This window comes from Rhinopithecus roxellana, chromosome 5, assembly GCF_007565055.1.
Source record: "Rhinopithecus roxellana isolate Shanxi Qingling chromosome 5, ASM756505v1, whole genome shotgun sequence".
In the NCBI taxonomy this organism is placed as follows: domain Eukaryota; kingdom Metazoa; phylum Chordata; class Mammalia; order Primates; family Cercopithecidae; genus Rhinopithecus; species Rhinopithecus roxellana.
Window position 1 is genome coordinate 99,834,899 of NC_044553.1, and position 19,793 is coordinate 99,854,691.

The 19,793-nt window shown below is 36.6% G+C and overlaps 1 protein-coding gene across 1 annotated transcript in view; it reads right to left on the reverse strand.

Annotated features, from left to right (window-relative positions):
- Nucleotides 1-19,793, reverse strand: part of LOC104656930 (melanoma inhibitory activity protein 2) — an 82,642-nt gene that overhangs the window by 46,019 nt on the left and 16,830 nt on the right. Inside the window, 9 exon segments of the mRNA XM_030930584.1 lie at nucleotides 756-846; nucleotides 1,622-1,668; nucleotides 2,903-3,023; nucleotides 4,787-4,909; nucleotides 9,823-9,927; nucleotides 10,770-10,841; nucleotides 11,455-11,565; nucleotides 12,124-12,150; nucleotides 13,727-13,804. Of these exon segments, the coding sequence (XP_030786444.1) occupies nucleotides 756-846; nucleotides 1,622-1,668; nucleotides 2,903-3,023; nucleotides 4,787-4,909; nucleotides 9,823-9,927; nucleotides 10,770-10,841; nucleotides 11,455-11,565; nucleotides 12,124-12,150; nucleotides 13,727-13,804 (775 nt within the window).

Genomic DNA, 19,793 nt, shown 5'->3' on the forward strand with positions numbered 1-19,793 from the left:
CAATCATCCCTACTGTAAAACAAACAAGCAAACTACAACCCAATACTTAATTAATGCATTTATGTACTCCTTTTTTTTTTTTTTTGAGACAGAGTATCGCTCGGTCACCTAGGCTGGAGTGCAGCGGTGCGATCTTGGCTCACCCCAGGTTCAAGAGATTCTCGTGCCTCAGACTCCCAAGCAGCTGGGACTACAGGCATGTGCCACCACGCCCGACTAATTTTTGTATTTTAAGTAGAGACAGGGTTTCACCATGTTGGCCAAGCTGGTCTTGAACTCCCCAGCTCAAGTCGTCTGCCCACATTGGCCTCCCAAAGTGCTGGGATTACAGGAGTGAGCCACCACGCCTGGCCATATTTTTGTACTTCTACAAATCATACTGCAAGTAGTACCACTACCGAAGATCAATTTTTCAATTAACAAAGACGTTAAACATTAAGTTTCAATTTGCTACTTTTTAACATCTAAAACATAACAAACACATAACACTGTAATTCAAAGATAAATACAGTTTTACATGTTTTTTAAAAAATTTCATTATTTTAACTTCACATAGATATAGAGGAAATCGATATACCTTTAGCAACAATGACAACAAAAACCAGGACTGTTTCACAAATACCAAACAAGAACAACAGTTAAAAAATATATATAATTGGATCTTCCCAAAATTAATTCAATTAATTTTTACCATTCTCTGAAAGGAGGTGTACTTACTTAGAAAAACATTAAAAGTGTATATATAGATGACCTACCTGTAAGCTCTTCCTTTGTTTTATCAACTTCAGATAACTGAATATAAATTTGGTTTCTTTCTCCTTCTAAGGTTTTTAAAGAAGCATTTAACTTTAAAGAAGGGAAGAAGGAAAAAAGTAACATTAATTAGTTATACAACAACAACAACAAAAATAACATAAAACCTCACTATAACAACCCCAACACTTTTTATGCTCTTTTATCATTTTGATGAAATTATCACCTGGGATACAGAAACCAATAATGCAACTTCCATCTTAAAAAAACCAGCAAAGTCATCAATACTTGTAAATCTCAGAACAAGGGATAGAGAAAAGTAGTGAATGCTTTTCACTGGATGCTTAAGAAAGTGACTATTTTCATTCTATTTACTTGCAACAAAAGTTTTTATTAAAGCAGCCTTCAAACTACATTACCAAGACTTCACATAGATCAGCAAAAATGAGAATACCACTACTAGGGTGGAAAAGAGAAGGAATAAACCAGAGAAAAAGGAATCTAGTATTTACTTAAAATAGGATACAGGGCAGAAGGGGTAAGAAAATACTGAGACTAGAAGAAAAAGAATGCACTGAAGGAAGTACGAGATAAAATACAAGAAACATTTTAAATATATTCTTATCTGAAAAAATGAGTACAGAACTTGGAATTTTTTATTTTGATAAATTCCAAAAATTATATGAACTTCTAAAGTTAATAACTGAAAGTAAAAAGTAATTGATGATGAAAAATCTGGTAATTTCTTAAATATTTTTATATGGGAACAATAAAATGGACTTTTTAAACAGTTACTATAAAGAAGACATGAGTAATCCATGTTCTCTTTCTTCCTCCTTATTCTTTATATGTATCTAATAGCACAAACCTTAGCAGCATGAATCAGTTTCTTCAAAGCTCCTTTTGGAGGATTATCTACAGTGAAAATCAAAAGCACAACAATGATTTGGGAAAACAGTACAATATGACAATAGACACCAAAATGATTTTATCAGTTCACTCAACCAGAAACTTATAATCCCTCTTCTTGCTACAATAAAGCATTTGGTATAAAGCAGAATGGCCTTGGACCTGCTCCCAGGAAGCTAAACAATAAAAGCACTGAAGTGCCATATCATTTAACAATGTTCTGCAGCTCTAACTCGAAGAACAGACTTATAACAAGGATTCAACATTCATCTAAATATAGACCACAATCGTTAACTATTCTTGTATTCTTACAGCATCCAAAATATGAGTAAAATTATAACCCAAGTTAAAACAACATTAAACAAGCATGAGTTTTCTCAAATAGAGAAAGGATTATTTTATATATGATCAAGTAGAAATGAAAAAGTATAAACAGAACTTTATATACTTATTTTAGGGATGTAATTTTTTCCAACATATTAATGTTATCATGAAAAAACTTTTAATCACACTTTTTCCTCCTTAATAAATTTGTTAATTATGCAGGGGGCTGAGGAAGAGAACAGAAAAATAACATAAAAGTCTGAAGAACTACCACTGGGGTAAAATGAGAGAGGGGTACATGGGACCTCTGTACTAGTTTTAGAACTTCCTATGATGCCATATTTCAAAATAAAAAGGTTTTTTTCAGGTCAAAGCAATTGGTGTGAGAATACAGTAAGTGGCTATAGTGAAACTAACTTTTGCCACTTTCGCCAACTTCAGAGCACAACCAGCAATGGCAATAACAATTTGAATGGCTAAGATTAAAAGTACTATAACCATCTGAACCTCTGACGAAAGCAAAAGAAGTATCCTGAAGTATTCACTTATAGAACACTCATTTCTCAAACTAGTCATTCATCCATTTGTTTAGCTTACAGTACAGGGAAAAACAGGTATTGAAATGATTATGATGTAATTTTGAAAGTGGCTATAATAAAGATATGCACAATATACAAAGAAAACAAAGCGGGGAGGCTGTAAGTGTGTCTGAGCAGCTGGAGAAAGACTTATTGAAAAGGCAATGCTCCAGCTGAAGCTAAACTATAAGGGATGGTGAGAAAAGACAGTATGTTGCAGACAGACAGAATGTGCCAAAGTAAAAGCATATAAAGAACATGGTGCACATAGGGAAAAAAAAGGAAATAGAAGAGCTAGTCACCATTTTAGCAAAAGGAGATGAGTCATGACTTAATACCTAAGTAAGCACCATTTTCTGATTCACTGTTCATTTCTAATTCCAAGTTATCATCATCCGTTATGTCTTCTCCAAGCACAGTAGCCCAATCTTTCATCTTTAGCAAGCGTTCAGTCAGAGTCTTGACATTTAACAAAGGGGAAAAACAGAGAGAGTAATGCCTTATGCTAACAGCTTTACAGCTTCTGAATGTCCAGTTATAGTTTAAAAATCAATCCACACAAATAACAACACAAGAGCTCTTATTTTCCACCTCTTAAGATATTGTAAAGTCTTGAGAAATGATAACATTTATTGACTATTAAACTCTGCAAGATAAAAACCAAAACTAGTTATTCCCAAATCAAGTATAGTACATATTAATATCATGCAACTAAAAAGTAGTAAAATATTTTCGTATATGACATTTCTCACATGCCACAAATAACAGTGGCCTAATTTAACATAAGAGTAAATTCTGTGTGACACCAAACACATCTGCAGTGAGATACATAATGTATAAAAAGATCGTAGATTTTTACTTGATTTATTCAAGGAAACAATTAGCTGAGGAGTTCAACTGAGATAAAGACATTTATAAAATAGAATTTGAATGGAACATTAGAGGTTTTCCAAAAGTACTTCTTGAATTTTGTTGAATAAAGAAATATTTTCCAACACTACAGATAATCAAACGACGTGTCACGTATTCCTCTGGAGGAACCCACCTAAAAATAATGCACTGCTCTACAATTTTCACCCTTCGATCTCCTCCCTCTCTTCAGAGTTCCAAGCACAAGTAACATGGCCTATACCTTTGAGCAGAGCTTGAGGTTAGCATCTCATTCTAGGTGGATCATCTGAGGTCAGGAGTTAAGACTAGCCTGGCCAAAATGGTGAAACCCCGTCTTTACTAAAAATACAAAAAAATTAGCCAGGCATATTGGCACATGCCTGTCGTCCCAGCTACTCAGGAGGCTGAGGCAGGAGAATCACTTTAACCCAGGAGGCAGAGGCTGCAGTGAGCTGAGATGGTGCCACTGCACTCCAGCCTGGGCGACAAGATTGAAACTCTATCTCCAAAAAATATATATATATACACACACATATATTTTTTTACTTTATATATATATAATTAAGTACATATATTATATATATATCATTTACTTAATATATATTTTATATGTAATATATATTATTTACTAAATATATGTGTGTGTGTGCCAAATTCTGAATAAAAGACAGCTGGAATTTTGAAAATATTCTTAGCAGCAACATAACTAGCATGAATCCATCACTTTCAATATGACAACATCCACATCACTGTGTAAATTACAGAACATTAGTTTTACATAGTATTTCATACACGTGAGTATCTGTATTTACCAGCATTAAGACTTTTTAAATGAGTAGGAAATGAAAAAAATCAAAAAATCCTAAGAGTAATATCAATTATTTTATTCCTACAATTAGAGTCAAGTTTCAATTAAATTTATTTTTTAAAAGTATTCCTCTCCATGAAAGTACATACACCAGTTAAAGATATTCAATTAATATATATAACTATGTGTCCAAATTCTCAAAGTCTTCCAACCTCCTAACAGAAGCAGACAGCATCCTGAAGAGAAACAGTAAAAACCATTATTTTTATTTCTTTATTAAATACCTAGGCTAAAATACAGAGAAGAAAAAAGGACACACAGAATATTCATATAAGTATGTATGTGTGTATGTGCATGTACATACTGCAAATCTGTAAGTATTCAAGAAACATTTGAAAATCTAGCCAAATACGTTATGAAAATATGTTGTGAAAATAAAAGCTGCTAAAAATCAGTTTTCAAACTTCAGAGTTAATGTAAAATTCTAGCCAACTTGGTCACTAAAACCAGTAGAACCATTTACCTTAATGTGATTTTCTTTATCATTTAGAACCTGTTCTGCGTGTACTTTGGAGTCTTCAAATGTTATTTTCTGTTTACTAAGTTCACTCACTTGTTCTTTCCATACTTCAGCTTCTTGCAAAAGCTGAAAATGAAAATTTTAAAAATGCAACTCATCATATAAGTGAATCATTAAAAGATACTAAGAAGGCATTGTGTAGCCACTTAAAAAAGGAAGACATGGCTCCTGTTTTCAAAGAACTTTCAAAATGGGGTAGTGTAAAATAACACACACATTCTTCAACTAGTTTATATCATATATTTATATCAAATAAAGGTTTTCTGAGTTATACATATCTTAGATTTGATCATTTCTTACCGTTCCTCATATCCCATATAAAATGTCATACCTTACTTGCATTAAAATTTATATTTTAAATCATTGTGCAATTTTGTACTTAAAATAACTAATCTTCAGAAATACCACCATCCTGGCCAACATGGTGAAACCCCGTCTCTACTAAAATACAAAAATTAGCTGGGCGTGGTGACACATGCCTGTAGTCCCAGCTACTCGGGAAGCTGAGTCAGAAGAATCACTTGAACCCAGGAGGCAAAGGTTGCAGTGAGCTGAGATTGCGCCACCGCACTCCAGCCTGGCAACAGAAAGTGACTCCATCTCAAAGAAAAAATAATAATAATAACATTAATCTAGAACAGATCAGATTCTGCACAAACAGTATTCTACTACATATACTTTCACAGGAAAGCCTTTCTGAACATGACAAAAAGTAAATATCATCATAAAAGGCAGACTTGACTACATAAAGCTTAAAAGCTTCACAAATCAAATATAACACAAATGAAATTTAAAGACAACTAGAAAGGAATTCTTTTTTGTTTTTTTTAGAGGCAGGGTCTCATTCTCTCATTTAAACTGGACCACAATCTTAACTACTGGGCTCAAGATATTCTCTCACCTCAGCTTCCCAAGCAACTAGACTACAAGCACATGTCACCATACTCTGCTAATTTTTTTATTTTTATTTTTTGTAGAATCAGGGTCTTGCTATGTTGCCCAGACTGATCTTGAACTCCTGGCCTCAAGTGATCCTCCCACCTGGACCTTCCAAATCACTGGGATTACAGGTGTGACCCACTGCACCCCACCAAGAAAGAATTCTCGTAACATTTGTAGCAGAAGGTTAATAACCTTAGCATGCAAAGAGCTCTTAGACCTCAATAAGAAAAATAGGCAAAGAAAAAAAAAGACTGAGCAGGCGATTCACAAAAGAAATGGCTCATATATATGAAAAAGTCTAAATGTATTCAGTCTTCGAAACTATGTTCTACCAAACAGTAATTATTGGATTTCTCTGCAAAACTAAGGCTTCATTAGCATATTTCCTAACACATGAAAAGTAATCCTTTTCTATGTATATATAACAGAATCAGATGATACAGGTAAAAACAAATGAGAATTCAGGAAACAATTCACATTTGGTGATTAGGTCATCTCTCATGAGTCAGTAAAGAGACTTGAGTACACAGTATGCAGTATTAAAACATGACAGAAGGAGTGCATTAGAACATGGCATCAGTGAATAGTTTGTTTCAAGAACTTTGATTATTACAAGGGAGTTAGATGAAAGCAGTTGTAAAGAGTAAGAATGATCTAGGTTAAATATTTTCCAAGGTGGAAAAGGTAACTGTTGATGATAACATGGCAAATTTAACACGGGGTTTACCACCACTTTCTACTCAAATCTACTAAAATGGCAGAAAACAGATTCTTTTTTTCAAAGGCATAAACCCATAAGGAAAAAAGAATAGGAGATGAGACAAAAGATAACTGTAGAAGTAGAAAATGGAAAGAGATAGAAGTGTGATAAAAAGACTCAACCTACTAGAGAGAACTACAATCTAAGCCAGAATGTAGGAACACCCAAAAGTAGGCTGATTTGATATACCCCAGAAAGGCTCATGATTTGAAGGCACAAATAGTAGGGAAAATAAACAGGATTGGAAAAAAGGAGGACTGGCCAAAAGTCTGTATAAAAAGCAGTTGGAAAGCCTCCCATGACATAGATATATATACACATTCTTATTCTCTCATTCATTCTCTATCTCTGTCTCTTACACACACACAAACACACACACACACACACACACACACACACACAGACATACAAAACCCTACAGGGTTATTCTTTGGAGAGGTGGAACCTGAGACTCTGGGACATCTATCCAGGTGAAGATGGAAATAACATACTGAAAACATAAAAGTTTTGTTGAGAGGAAAAACTTTTTGAGTTGAGAGGAAACTGACTTACTGAACAGTCAGACACCAGCACTCTTTACCTGACTGAGTTGCAAGACTGTTGGCAAACAGGCTTACACCTCCCAAATGGGAAATGTGGAGGACTCATCCCCGTGCAAATGGTCGTCAGATACCAACAACTGAGAATCCTCCAATTAGAAATACCCTAACCTGGCCAGGTGCGGTGGTTCCTGCCTGTAATCCCAGCACTTTGGGAGGCTGACGCAGGCAGATCACTTGAGGTCAAGAGTTCAAGACCAACCTGGCCAACATGGTGAAACCCCATCTCTACCAAAAACACAAAAATTAGCCAGATGTGGTGATGCATGCCTGTAATCCCAGCTACTTGGGAGGCTGAGGCAGGAGAATCACTTGAACCCGGGCAGCAGAGGTTACAGTGAGCCGAGATAGCGCCCTGAACTCCAGAATGGGTGACAAAGTGAGACTCTGTCTCAAAAAAAAAAAAAAAGAAAGAAAAAAAAGAAAAGAAATACTCTAACCATGGCCAGGTGTGGTGGCTCAAGCCTGTAATCCCAGCACTTTGGGAGGCCGAGACGGGCAGATCACAAGGTCAGGAGATCAAGACCATCCTGGCTAACACTGTGAAACCCCGTCTCTACTAAAAAATACAAAAAACTAGCCGGGCGAGGTGGCAGGCGCCTGTAGTCCCAGCTACTCGGAGGCTGAGGCAGGAGAATGGCGGTAAACCCGGGAGGTGGAGCTTGCAGTGAGCTGAGATCCAGCCACTGCACTCCAGCCCGGGCAACAGAGCGAGACTCCGTCTCAAAAAAAAAAAAAAAAAGAAATAAAGAAATACTCTAACCAGAATATCCTATAGAAAAGCCTGCGAACAGCCGGGTGCAGTGGCTCACGCCTGTAATCTCAGCACTTTGGGAGGCCGAGGCAAGTGGATCACTTGAGGTCAGGAGTTCAAGACCAGCCTGGCCAACATGGTGAAACCCCATCTCTACTAAAAATACAAAAAAATTAGCCGGGCGTGATGGCAGACACTTATAATCCCAGCTTGGGAGGCTGAGGCAGGAGAATCACTTGAACCCAGGAGGCGGAGGTTGCAGTGAGCCAAGATCACTCCAGCCTGATCAACAAGGCGAGACTCCGTCTCAAAAACAAAAAAACAACAAAAAGAAAAGAAAAGAAAACCCTGCCAGTAGCCAGGCACGGTGGCTCGCACCTGTAATCCTAGCACTCAGGGAGGCCAGGGCGGGTGGATCATGAGGTCAAGAGATGTGTAATGATCTGTAATTTCAGCGAAGAGGAAACAATAAAAAGACATTAAAAGCTTCTAGGGAGGAAAAAAGCAGATTACCAAAAATGTCCAATTATCTGAATAGCTTCTGACTTACTAAAAGCAATACTGGAAAGTCAAGACAATGGAGTGACAGTGTCAAAATTTTGAGGAAAAAAAATATGCCCACCCAGAATATTTTCAACCAAAATATCAACAAGTATGAGAAACAAGACATTTCCAGGCATGTAAGTTCTAAAAAAATTACTTCCTATACCTCTTCCTCAGAAAGTTAACCAAAAGAATTAACCACAAAAGAGCTTAGATATGGGAAATAGAAGATCTAACATAGGAGAAAGACAAGAGGAATCTTTAGGATGGGGGTGAAGTGAAATCTCAGGACACAGAACAGAACACACACCTACAGAATAAGTTCTTATTAAACCAAGAGAGGCCCGAGAAAAAAACTGCTTCGAGAAAAAGAAAACAAAATTAACAGATTAAACAAAGCATTTGAAGGCATGAATAAGATACCTGTATCTCTAGAAGACAGCGTACAGATGAACCAGCTAAGTATACAAGAAACAAAACAATTATTAACTCTAAGGAAAATATTGAATAAGACAGAATATGTAATAAGAACAAACTACGAGGCCAGGCGCAGTGGCTCACGCCTGTAATCCTAGCACTTTGGAGGCCAAGGCAGGTGGATCATGATGTCAACAGATCGAGACCATCCTGGTCAACATGGTGAAACCCTGTCTCCACTAAAAATACAAAAATTAGCTGGGCATGGAGGCGCGTGCCTGTATGCGCGCCTGTAGTCCCAGCTACTCAGGAGGCTGAGGCAGGAGAATTGCTTGAACCTGGGAGGCAGAGGTTGCAATGAGCCAAGATCACACAACTGCACTCCAGGCTGGCAACAGAGTGAGACCCCGTCTTAAAAAAAAAAACAACAACAACAACAACAACAAACCAATGTGGCTCTGGTGTGAGTAATACTTGGATAATTATAATAACTTAATCACTGAAAAATTTTCCCACTGAAAAGTTACAATTATATTGGCAAAGCAGAAGAAGAAATATACCTGGGAGTATCTATGTATGTGGGTGAGAAACAGGGCAAATGCCACCTCCTCATGTGATCTGCCGCCAGAACTACTTCTATCTTTAGGTCCCAGATCTATAACTTCAATAATCCTCACTCGCATTCTCTGTACCCCTTCAGTCTGGTTTTAAGTTGGTTATGATTACCAAAATGCTAAATGCCCTGGCTTACTTTCCCTGCCCTGGGGGTAGAGGCTGCCAAAAGTATACACTTTGGTATACTATACAAAAGAGACAGACACTGAAATACGTAAGGGAGACTGTCCCACTCTCGTGCTCTCAAGGAAAAGCCTACACTTGTCCCTAGCATGGGTCAGTCATGAGGATGCCAAGAATATTTATAATTAGATATTCACAAGTTGAAGAGTCCCTACAGAGCACAAACCTGTTTCTCACTTTCCTGCAGTTGAGAATTTTCACTCAAAGCATCTTTTATTGCTATCTTCAGTCGTTCTTCATTCATTTGAAATACCCTGAAGGTCATTTTGGCCTAAGTAAAACAAAAAATATCAAGTTTGTAACAATTAATTTAATACACATCTTTACACATACTCCCTAGAACAGAGAATTAAACAAAGGCAAAACCATGCCAATATTAACAGCAGAGGCAGCATGGTGTAACAGAAAAAAGGCTTGTCTAGAATTGGGGTCTAGTCCTGCCTCTCCCACTAACTTGCTACGATGTGACCTTGAACAAATCTCTTGTAACTTTCTATGTGCTGTGCAGCAAATTTTGATAACTATTTGTTCTGTCTCCCCTACTAAAATGTAAGCTTCCTGGGGACTTTTTTGTCTATTAATGTTAAGTGTCAAGCAACCAGTCCTCAATATACAGTAATAGCTCAACAAACACTTATCCATTGAAAAGATGAACTTTTCTGAAGTACTTCATGTAAAAAAGAAAATACAAGCTGGGTGTGGTGGCTCATGCCTGTAATCCCAGCACTTTGGGAGGCCAAGGTGGGCTGATCACTTGAGCTCAGGAGTTCAAGACCAGCCTGGCCAACATGGCAAAACCCCGCCTCTACTAAAAATACAAAACTTAGCCGGGTGTGGTGGCGCATGCCAGTAATCCCAGCTACTCAGGAGGCTAAGGCAGGAGAATTGCTTGAACCCAGGAGGTGGAGGTTGCAGTGAGCCAAGATCATGCCACTGTACTCCAGCCTGGGCAACACAGCCATGCTCATTCATATAGGTATTATTAAAAAAAAAAGAAATACATACCTGGGATCCCCTATATCTCAAATTCTACTATTATATCTTCTTAATTTAAAAAAATTAAATTAAAATGATTTTCAAAAGCAACAGACCTACTAGACTAATTCAACTTACTTCAGCTACTTGTGATTTGAGGGATTTTGACTCATCTTCTAGAGACTGTATCCTTTTAGAAATATCCGCCATCTAGAAAGACAGTATCAGGCAATAAATATTTACTAAACTCTAGTTTCCAAAATGCCATAAATATTAGATATACTGTTAACCTAACAATTTTGCTCCATAAGCGACAGCTCAAATTAAGAAACCTTCTCAGTTTATTTAGCCACATGCTTAAAGGGATTTTATATGAACATTACATAACTATAATATCTCATATCAACTTTAATATTTCATAACATTTAAGTTATATAGGCTCAAGGTAAGTCCACTAACATGTTTTACTAAATAATCTCATATACATCAAGATTTTCATTAAGATAGGTTTTTTAAAAGAAAAAGTTATGTTAATATACATGTTAATTACAAGTATACACTATGTACATGATTATTCAGTTTTTATTTACATGAGCTACTTGCATAGTGCATATAGAAATTTTCTATGAAAATATACAAGAAATTTAACACAGTAACATCTAAGGGGAAGTAAAAAGAGTGGATCTAGAAAATTCTGCTCCCTACAACCTTCTGTATTCTTTATATTTTTTACAAAAATGTAATACTTTAACCAGTATCATATTAATTTTGTAAAGCTCAGTAACTTTTTTTCTTATATTCTCCTCAAATAAAAAAGCCTTACCAATTCATCTTGTTCAGAATGTTTAGATTTCTCTTCTTTTAATTCTTTTTCTAGACAGAGTATTTCATCCTCAAGTTCAGACTTGGACCTGTTCAGCTTTTCACAGGCTGCCTAAGAGAGAAAGCAAACTTTATAAAACAGATACAAGAATTTTTCATTAGAGAAAATCAGATAAGCATAATCAAAAATATGTACTGTAAGTTAAATAACTTTCATTTATATATTTGCTCATTTTTATAATATCAAAATAACAGCAACTGTAGCAGTGGTCAGCAAACTTCTGTAAAGAGCCAGGAAATAAATATTTTAGGCTCATAGGCCATGCAGTCTTTGTCGCAATTACTCAACTATGCCATTGTAGTGAGAAACAAAAGCAATACCTAAATGAATGAGCATGGCTGTGTTCCAATACAATAATTTATTTGAAAAAGTGGCCCACTATGCACAGTTTGCCAACCTCCGCTTAAAAACGTTATAAAGAAAAAAATGAGAAATAAAGCTAATTTAATATAATTAAAAGCATGACATAAAAAATCAACTAAAAAACCATCAATGCTGCTTCATAATATTCCACATTGAATTAAGACCTATTTTCTATGATCTTTTTAATTTAAAATGATTAGTTATTGGATTATTCCAACTGGATCTTAAATACTATAATAAACATACCTCTGATATTTGTGATCCTTCAACAAACTTGTTAAAGAAAAATAAACCAAAAGATTCAAAGATTTTAATGCAGGCCAAAATAAAAGCAGAACAAACACATACTACATTACAGTGATTTAAAAACTTGTTTATACATATTACCCCAAATTTGACTATTTCATTGTAGGAATTCCCTGACCTAAATCAAAATTACTCTTTTGGTTTGATTTTATCTACAGATTCAGGTATCATATTTTTTAAACTGCATTACATTATAGTTTGAATTCAATTATGATTACTATTAATGAAAATACCATGCTAAAAAATTACTAAAATTGAAGATTTTCCAAAATATTGAACGCAGCTAAAAATTCAGCCAATTTTACTCCTATAATAATTCATTACCTTGAAAATAAATTGGTGTGTAATATTTTATCCTCGATATTATGAAGCTTGAGTAAATGTCTTTGCTACCTACTTTTTGCTCTTCTGTTAGCATGCCAAATGCCTTCTAAAATTCTTTTATCAAACTAATAAATTACTACTGAGAGAGTAGTTAAGACAGAGGGTCAGCAAATAAAATATAATTTCAACAACTTCTTGAAGACAGTAATAGACAACAAGTGAAGAAAATATCAAGAAACTTATTTGGAATCCAATTTATAACTTCCTTTGGACTCTACCAGAAAATTCTGAATCATAACACATAAGAGTTTCTGATGATTACGGACAGCAGTGACTGAGAACTACCACACTGTACTGGACACTTATCAAAGGTACAAGGTCTACTGTTTTCTCTTTTAATATTTGCAGATGCAGGAGTCCTCTGCTAACCTTTGTCACTACTCTGCTTTTTACAACACGTCCATATCTAAACAGTAGTAAGGCATTCCCATCACTTACCCTAATCTGTCTTAGTTTAGCTAAATTACAAATTACCATACTTTCCTTCCTTAAAATTAACCAAATGACACTTGGCTCAGGAAAGCCTCCTTTAAGCATTATCTTCCCAGACTCCTTATTCAGTGACATCATGTTAGTAGCTTGAAACTGGCCACGGTGGAAGTATTCATACTACAGAACTCAGCAAATGGCTACAAATAAGGCTGCTTTTTTAAAAACAGTTGTTAAACATTTACCAACGGACCATTACTTATAACATAAGCCTCTGGCCTAATTCTAGTTAGCTCTTAATATCCTCAAGATGAAAGTAAAGGCAAATACTGTCATAATTTACGTAAGTTCTTGTTGCCAACTATTCCTAAGTTTGTAAAAATGAATCTTATTTCTCCTTTCTGGAGCAAACTGAGTCAAAAAAGGAATGATCACCTTAATACGTTTCCCAGGAATGATAGAATGAAGTTTCTCTATAGCTCCTGATTCCTTGACCATAAACATGCCTGACTCAAAACAAGTTAGCAATAAAAGCTCAAATTTTTATAATATTTTATGCTACCTACTATTGTCCCATTTCCTATATTAATTTTCTTCTTTAAGTTTTAACATCCAGAGATGCTCTTTCACATTTCTTTCAAACAGTTAGTTTTCAGACGACACATTTTTAAAGTTTTTGTTATTTAGCATTTTTTCCCCAGCTTTTAAATTATAGCATTTGATTTTTTACCTCCAAACTTTGTGCTTCTGTTGCCTCCTTCTCAAAACTGGCATCCTTTAAAGATGACTCTACTTCATAGCCTTCATACTGAAACAAAGCAACAGCACAAGTAAAAACTCTACCAATTTTATTCTAAATCTTGTCTGGATAGATGCCTAAGAGGCAGACAAAATCCATTTCCACATGTACATTAAGTTTACTTGGATTTAGTTAGCTTTAAGTTTTTCAAATCTGACCACTATAACAATGCCAGAGCAGCTAACACATCACAGACCACAGACCACAGACAACTGTAGCTCAGGCAACAAATGTCAGAACTTCACCTATAAGAGTAAAGTCTGCTTCTCAGAGAACATAGGACTATAACTCATATTAGCATCTTTTACTAAAAATGAGGTAAAAATTCTAATGGTAAGATTGTACTAAAGATTATCCAAAGATTTACTCAAAGAGCGTATTTTTATGTAAGCTATCTAATTATGGCCACAACAAGTAAATCCTTTCTTTAAGGCTATTCATTCAAGAGAAATTTATAGTAACTGACCATCAAAACTTTTCACTTTTAATTCATACCATACAACAAATACAGCAAGTGGGGAATATAAAAATCTGTAAAAGGTAGGGAACAGCCATCAAAAAATGAAAAGAACAATAAAAGATATAATGCTGTAACATTTGGCAAAATGCACTTCAATTATTCCAAAAAAAAGTGATTAAATTGAAGACTAGGTTGTTCTGGATCCACCTTTCTGGCAAGAACAAGAAAAGCTCGATGAAAATACTAAAAAAAAAAAAAAAAAAACAAAAAAAAAAAAACAAAAACAGTATCTGTCTGAAAGCCTCAGAAAGCTATCAAAACAGTGAGAATTTGTGAGAGAAGTGGGAATCCCCAGAAAGGCAAGTCTAGTATTTGGCATGTCTATTCCTCCTAGAAGAAGAGGCTGATGGGCTAAGAAACTCAGCAGAGATTTCAGAAGAATCGAAGCTGAGAAAAAAAACTTGGGAGTTCAAGACCTGCCAACTCAGATGAACCCTGTCCTTGGCTAAACAATGACCTGTCCAAAGATATTCTACCCCAGAACGTCCAGGTGTGATAAAGGATCTTAAGATGGAAAGAGCATCCAGAATTATTTTGGTGGGCCCAATATTAATGCCAGGGGTCCTTATAAGGAGGAGGCAAGAGGACCAAACTTAGAAAAGAATGATATGATATGAAGATAGAAGCAGAAATTGGGGTGATGTAGTTATGAGACGAGGAATGTTGGTAGACTCCATATAAGAGACAAAACACAGATTCTATCCTAGAACATTGCATAAAGAAACAGACTTGCTGCTATCTTAATTTCTGCCCCTAAGATTGGTTTTAAGGCTGGGTATGGTAGCTCATGTCTGTAATCCCAGCACTTTGGGAGGCCGAGGGGGGAGGGTTACTTCAAGCCAAGAGTTCAAGGCCAGCCTGGGAAACATAGTGAGATCCCATCTCTACAACAAAATAATTTGTAAAAGATTAGTTCTAGACCTCTGACCTTCAAAATTGTAAGAGAATAAATGTGTGTTGTTTTACACCACTAGGTTTGCAGTAATTTGTTACAGCAGCAAAAGGAAATTAATATCCTTACCAAGCAAAACTGGTACCTTGGATGGGCGCAGTGGCTCACATCTGTAATCCTAGCACTTTGGGAGCCTGGATCACATGGATCATGAGATGAGGAGTTCAAAACCAGCCTAGCCAACATGGTTAAACTCTGTCTCTACTAAAAATACAAAAATTAGCTGGGCGTGGTGATGTGCGCTTATAATCCCAGCTATTCGGGAGGCTGAGGCACAAGAATCACTTGAGCCCAGGAGGCGGAAGTTGCAGTGAGCCAAGATCATGCCACTGCACTCCAGCCTGAGTGACACAGCAAGACTGTCTCAAAAAACAAAGAAGAAAAAAAAAAGAAAAAAAAACCTGCCTACCTTATAACAAAGTCGAAACCAAAAACAGACTAATCCTCTGAACTGAGGCCCAGCTTCCAAATATCTCCATCTGTTATTAAAGTAATCTGACTTCCCAACAAAGAAAAGCCCAGGAAGAGATGGCTTCATGGCTGAATTTTACCAAATTTTCAAAGTAGAATTATTACCAATACTTCTTAAACTCTTCCAAGAAAAACAACAGGAGGGAATATTTCCTAACACATTTTGAGTCCAGCATCACCGTGATACCTAAGCCAGACCAAGAAACCACAAAAAATAAATAAACAAACAAACCTATAGGTCAATATCTCTGATAAACACTGATGCAAAAATCCTAAATAAAATATCAGCAAATTGAAATCAACAATACATCAAAAAGATTATGTATTGTGATCAAGTGGGATGTATCCCTGGCATGCAAAGCCAGTTTAATATATGCAAATGAGCCAGGCACAGTGGCTCACGCCTGTAATCCCAGCACTTTGGGAGGCTGAATAGCACACCTGTAGTCCCAACTACTCAGGAGGCTGAAGTAGAATTGCTTGAACCCAGAAGGCAGAGTTGCAGTGAGCTGAGATCGCGCCACTGCACTCCAGTCTGGTGAAAGAGCAAGACTCCATCTCAAAAAAAAAAACAAATAAATAATAATAAAATTTTTTAAATAATGAAAAAAATAAAAAGAAATAAAGTTCCTCAACATAACAAAAGCCATTTATGAAAACCTTACAGCAAATATCATCATCTGTGGGGAGAGACTGAAACCTTTTTCACTAAGATCTGGTACAAAGCAAGGATGCCCACAATCAACACTTCTATTCAAAACAGTACTGGAAGGGCTGGGTGCGGTGGCTCACACCTGTAATCCCAGCACTTTGGGAGGCTGAGACGAGCGGATCACTTGAGCCCCAGAGTTTGAGACCAACCTGGGCAACTTGGCCAAAAACCATCTTTACAAAAAAAACACAAAAAATTAACTGAGTGTGGTGACGCACGCCTGTAGTCCCAGCTACTTGGGAGGCTAAGGTGGAAGAAACACCTGAACCTGGAAGGCTGAGGCTGCAGTGAGCCATGACCATGCCACTGCACTCCAGCCTGGGCAACAGAGTGAGACCTTGTCTCAAAAAACAAAAACAAAATAGCATGGAAGTACTATCAAGAGCAATTAGACAAGAAAAAGAAATAAAAGGCCTGGTACAGTGGCTCACGCCTATAATCCCAACACTTTGGGAGGCCAAGGTGGGCAGATCACTTGAGGTCAGGAGTTCAAGACCAGCCTGTCCAACATGGTGAAACCCTGTCTTTACCAAAAAATACAAAAAAAAAAAAAAAAAAAAATTGCCAGGCATGGTGGTGCACACCTGCAATCCCAGCAATTTGGGAGGCTGAGGTGGGAGAATCACTTGAACCCAAGAGGTAGAGGTTGCAGTGAGCTGAGATCACACTGCTGCACTCCAGCTTGGGCAACAGAGTGAGACCCTGTCTCAAAAAAAAAAAAAAAAAAACAGAAAGAAGGAAAGAAGGAAGAGAAGGATAAAAGATGTCCAAATAGAAAAGTAAAATTATCTGTTTGCAGATGACATGATCCTAAATGTAGAAAACCCAAAAGATGTCATCAAAAATACAGATCTAATAACTGAATTCAGGAAAGATGCAGGATATAATATCAAAACAAAACTATGTCATTTCTATACACAAATAGCCTAGCCGAAAAAGAAACCTAGAAAACAATCCTATTTACACAGCATCAAAAAAATAAAATAAAATAGGAACAAATTCAACCAAGGAGGTGAAAGATCTATACACTGAAAAGTATAAAACATTGATGAAAGAAATTGAAGAGCACACAAAGAAATGGAAAGGCAGCCAAAATCTCAATGGCATTCTTCACAGAAATTTGTTTAATCTAAATTTAATATGGAATAGCAAAAGATCCCAAAGAGTCAAAGCAATTCTGAGAAAAACAGAGTTGGCAGCATCAGACTAACTGATTTTAAATTATATTCCAAAGCTGTAGTAATAAAAACAGTGTGGTACCAGTATAAAAACAAATACACAGACGAGTGGAACAGAACAGAGAGCCCAGAAATAAATCCAAATAGATACGGTCAAATTTTCAAGAGGGCACCAAGAATACACAATGCAGAAAGAATAGTCTCTTCAACAAATGGAACTGAGAAAACTGGATTTCACATGCAAAAGAATGAAATTGAAGTCTTATTTTATACAATACATAGAAATCAATTCAAAGTGGACAAAAGACCTAAACATAAAACCTGAAACTGCAAAACTCCTAGAAGAAAACACAGGGAAAAAGCTCCCTGACACTGGCCTTGGCAATAATTTATTGAATATCACATCAAAAACTTAGGCTACAAAAGCAAAAAATAAGTGAACAGGACTATATCAAACTAAAAAGCTTTTGCACAGCAAAATAAACAATAAAATGAAAGTTCCTTTGAGGTGAAGCTGCAAGGTAAAAAAAATAAAAATATACATAAGTAAACACAATAAAAAGGCAACCTACAGATTGAGAAAAAATGTATCAGATAAGGGGTTAATATTCAATATTTTAAAAGACCTCACACAACTCAACAGCAGGCAAACATATAACCTGATTAAAAAACAGGCAAAGGGCCGGGCGCGGTGGCTCAAGCCTGTAATCCCAGCACTTTGGGAGGCCGAGACGGGCGAATCACGAGGTCAGGAGATCGAGACCATCCTGGCTAACACTGTGAAACCCCGTCTCTACTAAAAAAATACAGAAAAACTAGCCGGGCGAGATGGCGGGCGCCTGTAGTCCCAGCTACTCGGGAGGCTGAGGCAGGAGAATGGCGTGAACCTAGGGAGGCGGAGCTTGCAGTGAGCTGAGATCCGGCCACTGCACTCCAGCCCGGGCGACAGAGCGAGACTCCGTCTCAAAAAAAAACAGGCAAAGGACTTAGATAGATATTTCTCTGAAGATGACATAAAAATGGCCAACAGTATATGAAATGGTATTCAACACCACCAATCATCAAGGAAATGCAAATCAAAACCACAATGAGATATTACCTTATATCTGTTAGAATAGCTATTATCAAAAAGACAAGTGAGACAACAAATATTTGTGAAGTTATGGAGAAAAGGGAACCCTCATACAACAAAACCCCAAGACGCAAGTTTACCTATGTAACAAATCTGCACTTGTACCCCTGAACTGAAAATAAAAGTCACAAAAAAAAAAAAAAAGAGAGAACCTTTTTTCTAGACAAGAAAAGAGAAAGGCATAGAGCAGGTCCTTTGTCCTTTGAATTACATTGTTTTCTTCAACATTGTTTCATTATAACATTGATAAGGGGAAAAAAACTGAGTTCAGTATATACATTGTTTCACTGAAAGTCAATTTTCAAGAAACTATAAAGGACATTGAGGGCTTGCTGTACACTATTGGCAGGGATGTAGATTGGTACGGTCATTATAGAAAATAGTATGGAGACTCCTAAAGAAATTTAAAATAGAGCTACTATATCCAGCAAACCTTCTTCCAGATATTTATCCGAAAAAAATGAAATTGGCACCTTGTACAGATAGCTGCACGCCCATGTTCACTGCAGCATTATTCACAGTAGCCAATATGGAGACAACCTAGGTATCCACCAATGAACAAACGAATAAAGAAACTGTGGTATATATTTACAATGAAATATTATTCAGCCATAAAAAGGAGATCCTACCATTTGTTACAACATGGATGGACCTAGAAGGCATTTTGCTAAGTAAAATAAGCCATACATAGAAAAATATTGCATGATCTCACTTACATGCGGAATTTTTGTAAAGGTCAAATACATAGAGATAGAGAATAAAACAGTGGTTAGCAGTGTTGGGTGGGAGGGAGGAAACAGAGACATGTAGGTCAAATACACAAAGTAGAAAATATGCCCGGGCACGTTGGCTCATGCTTGTAATCCCAACACTTCGGGAGGCTGAGGTGAGAGGATCATTGAGCCCAGGAGTTTGAGACTGTCCTGGGCAACACAGGGAGACCCCATCTCTACAAGAAATTTAAAAATCAGGCAAACATGTATCATGTGCCTGTAGCCGCAGCTACTCAGGAGTCTGAGGTGGGAGGATTACT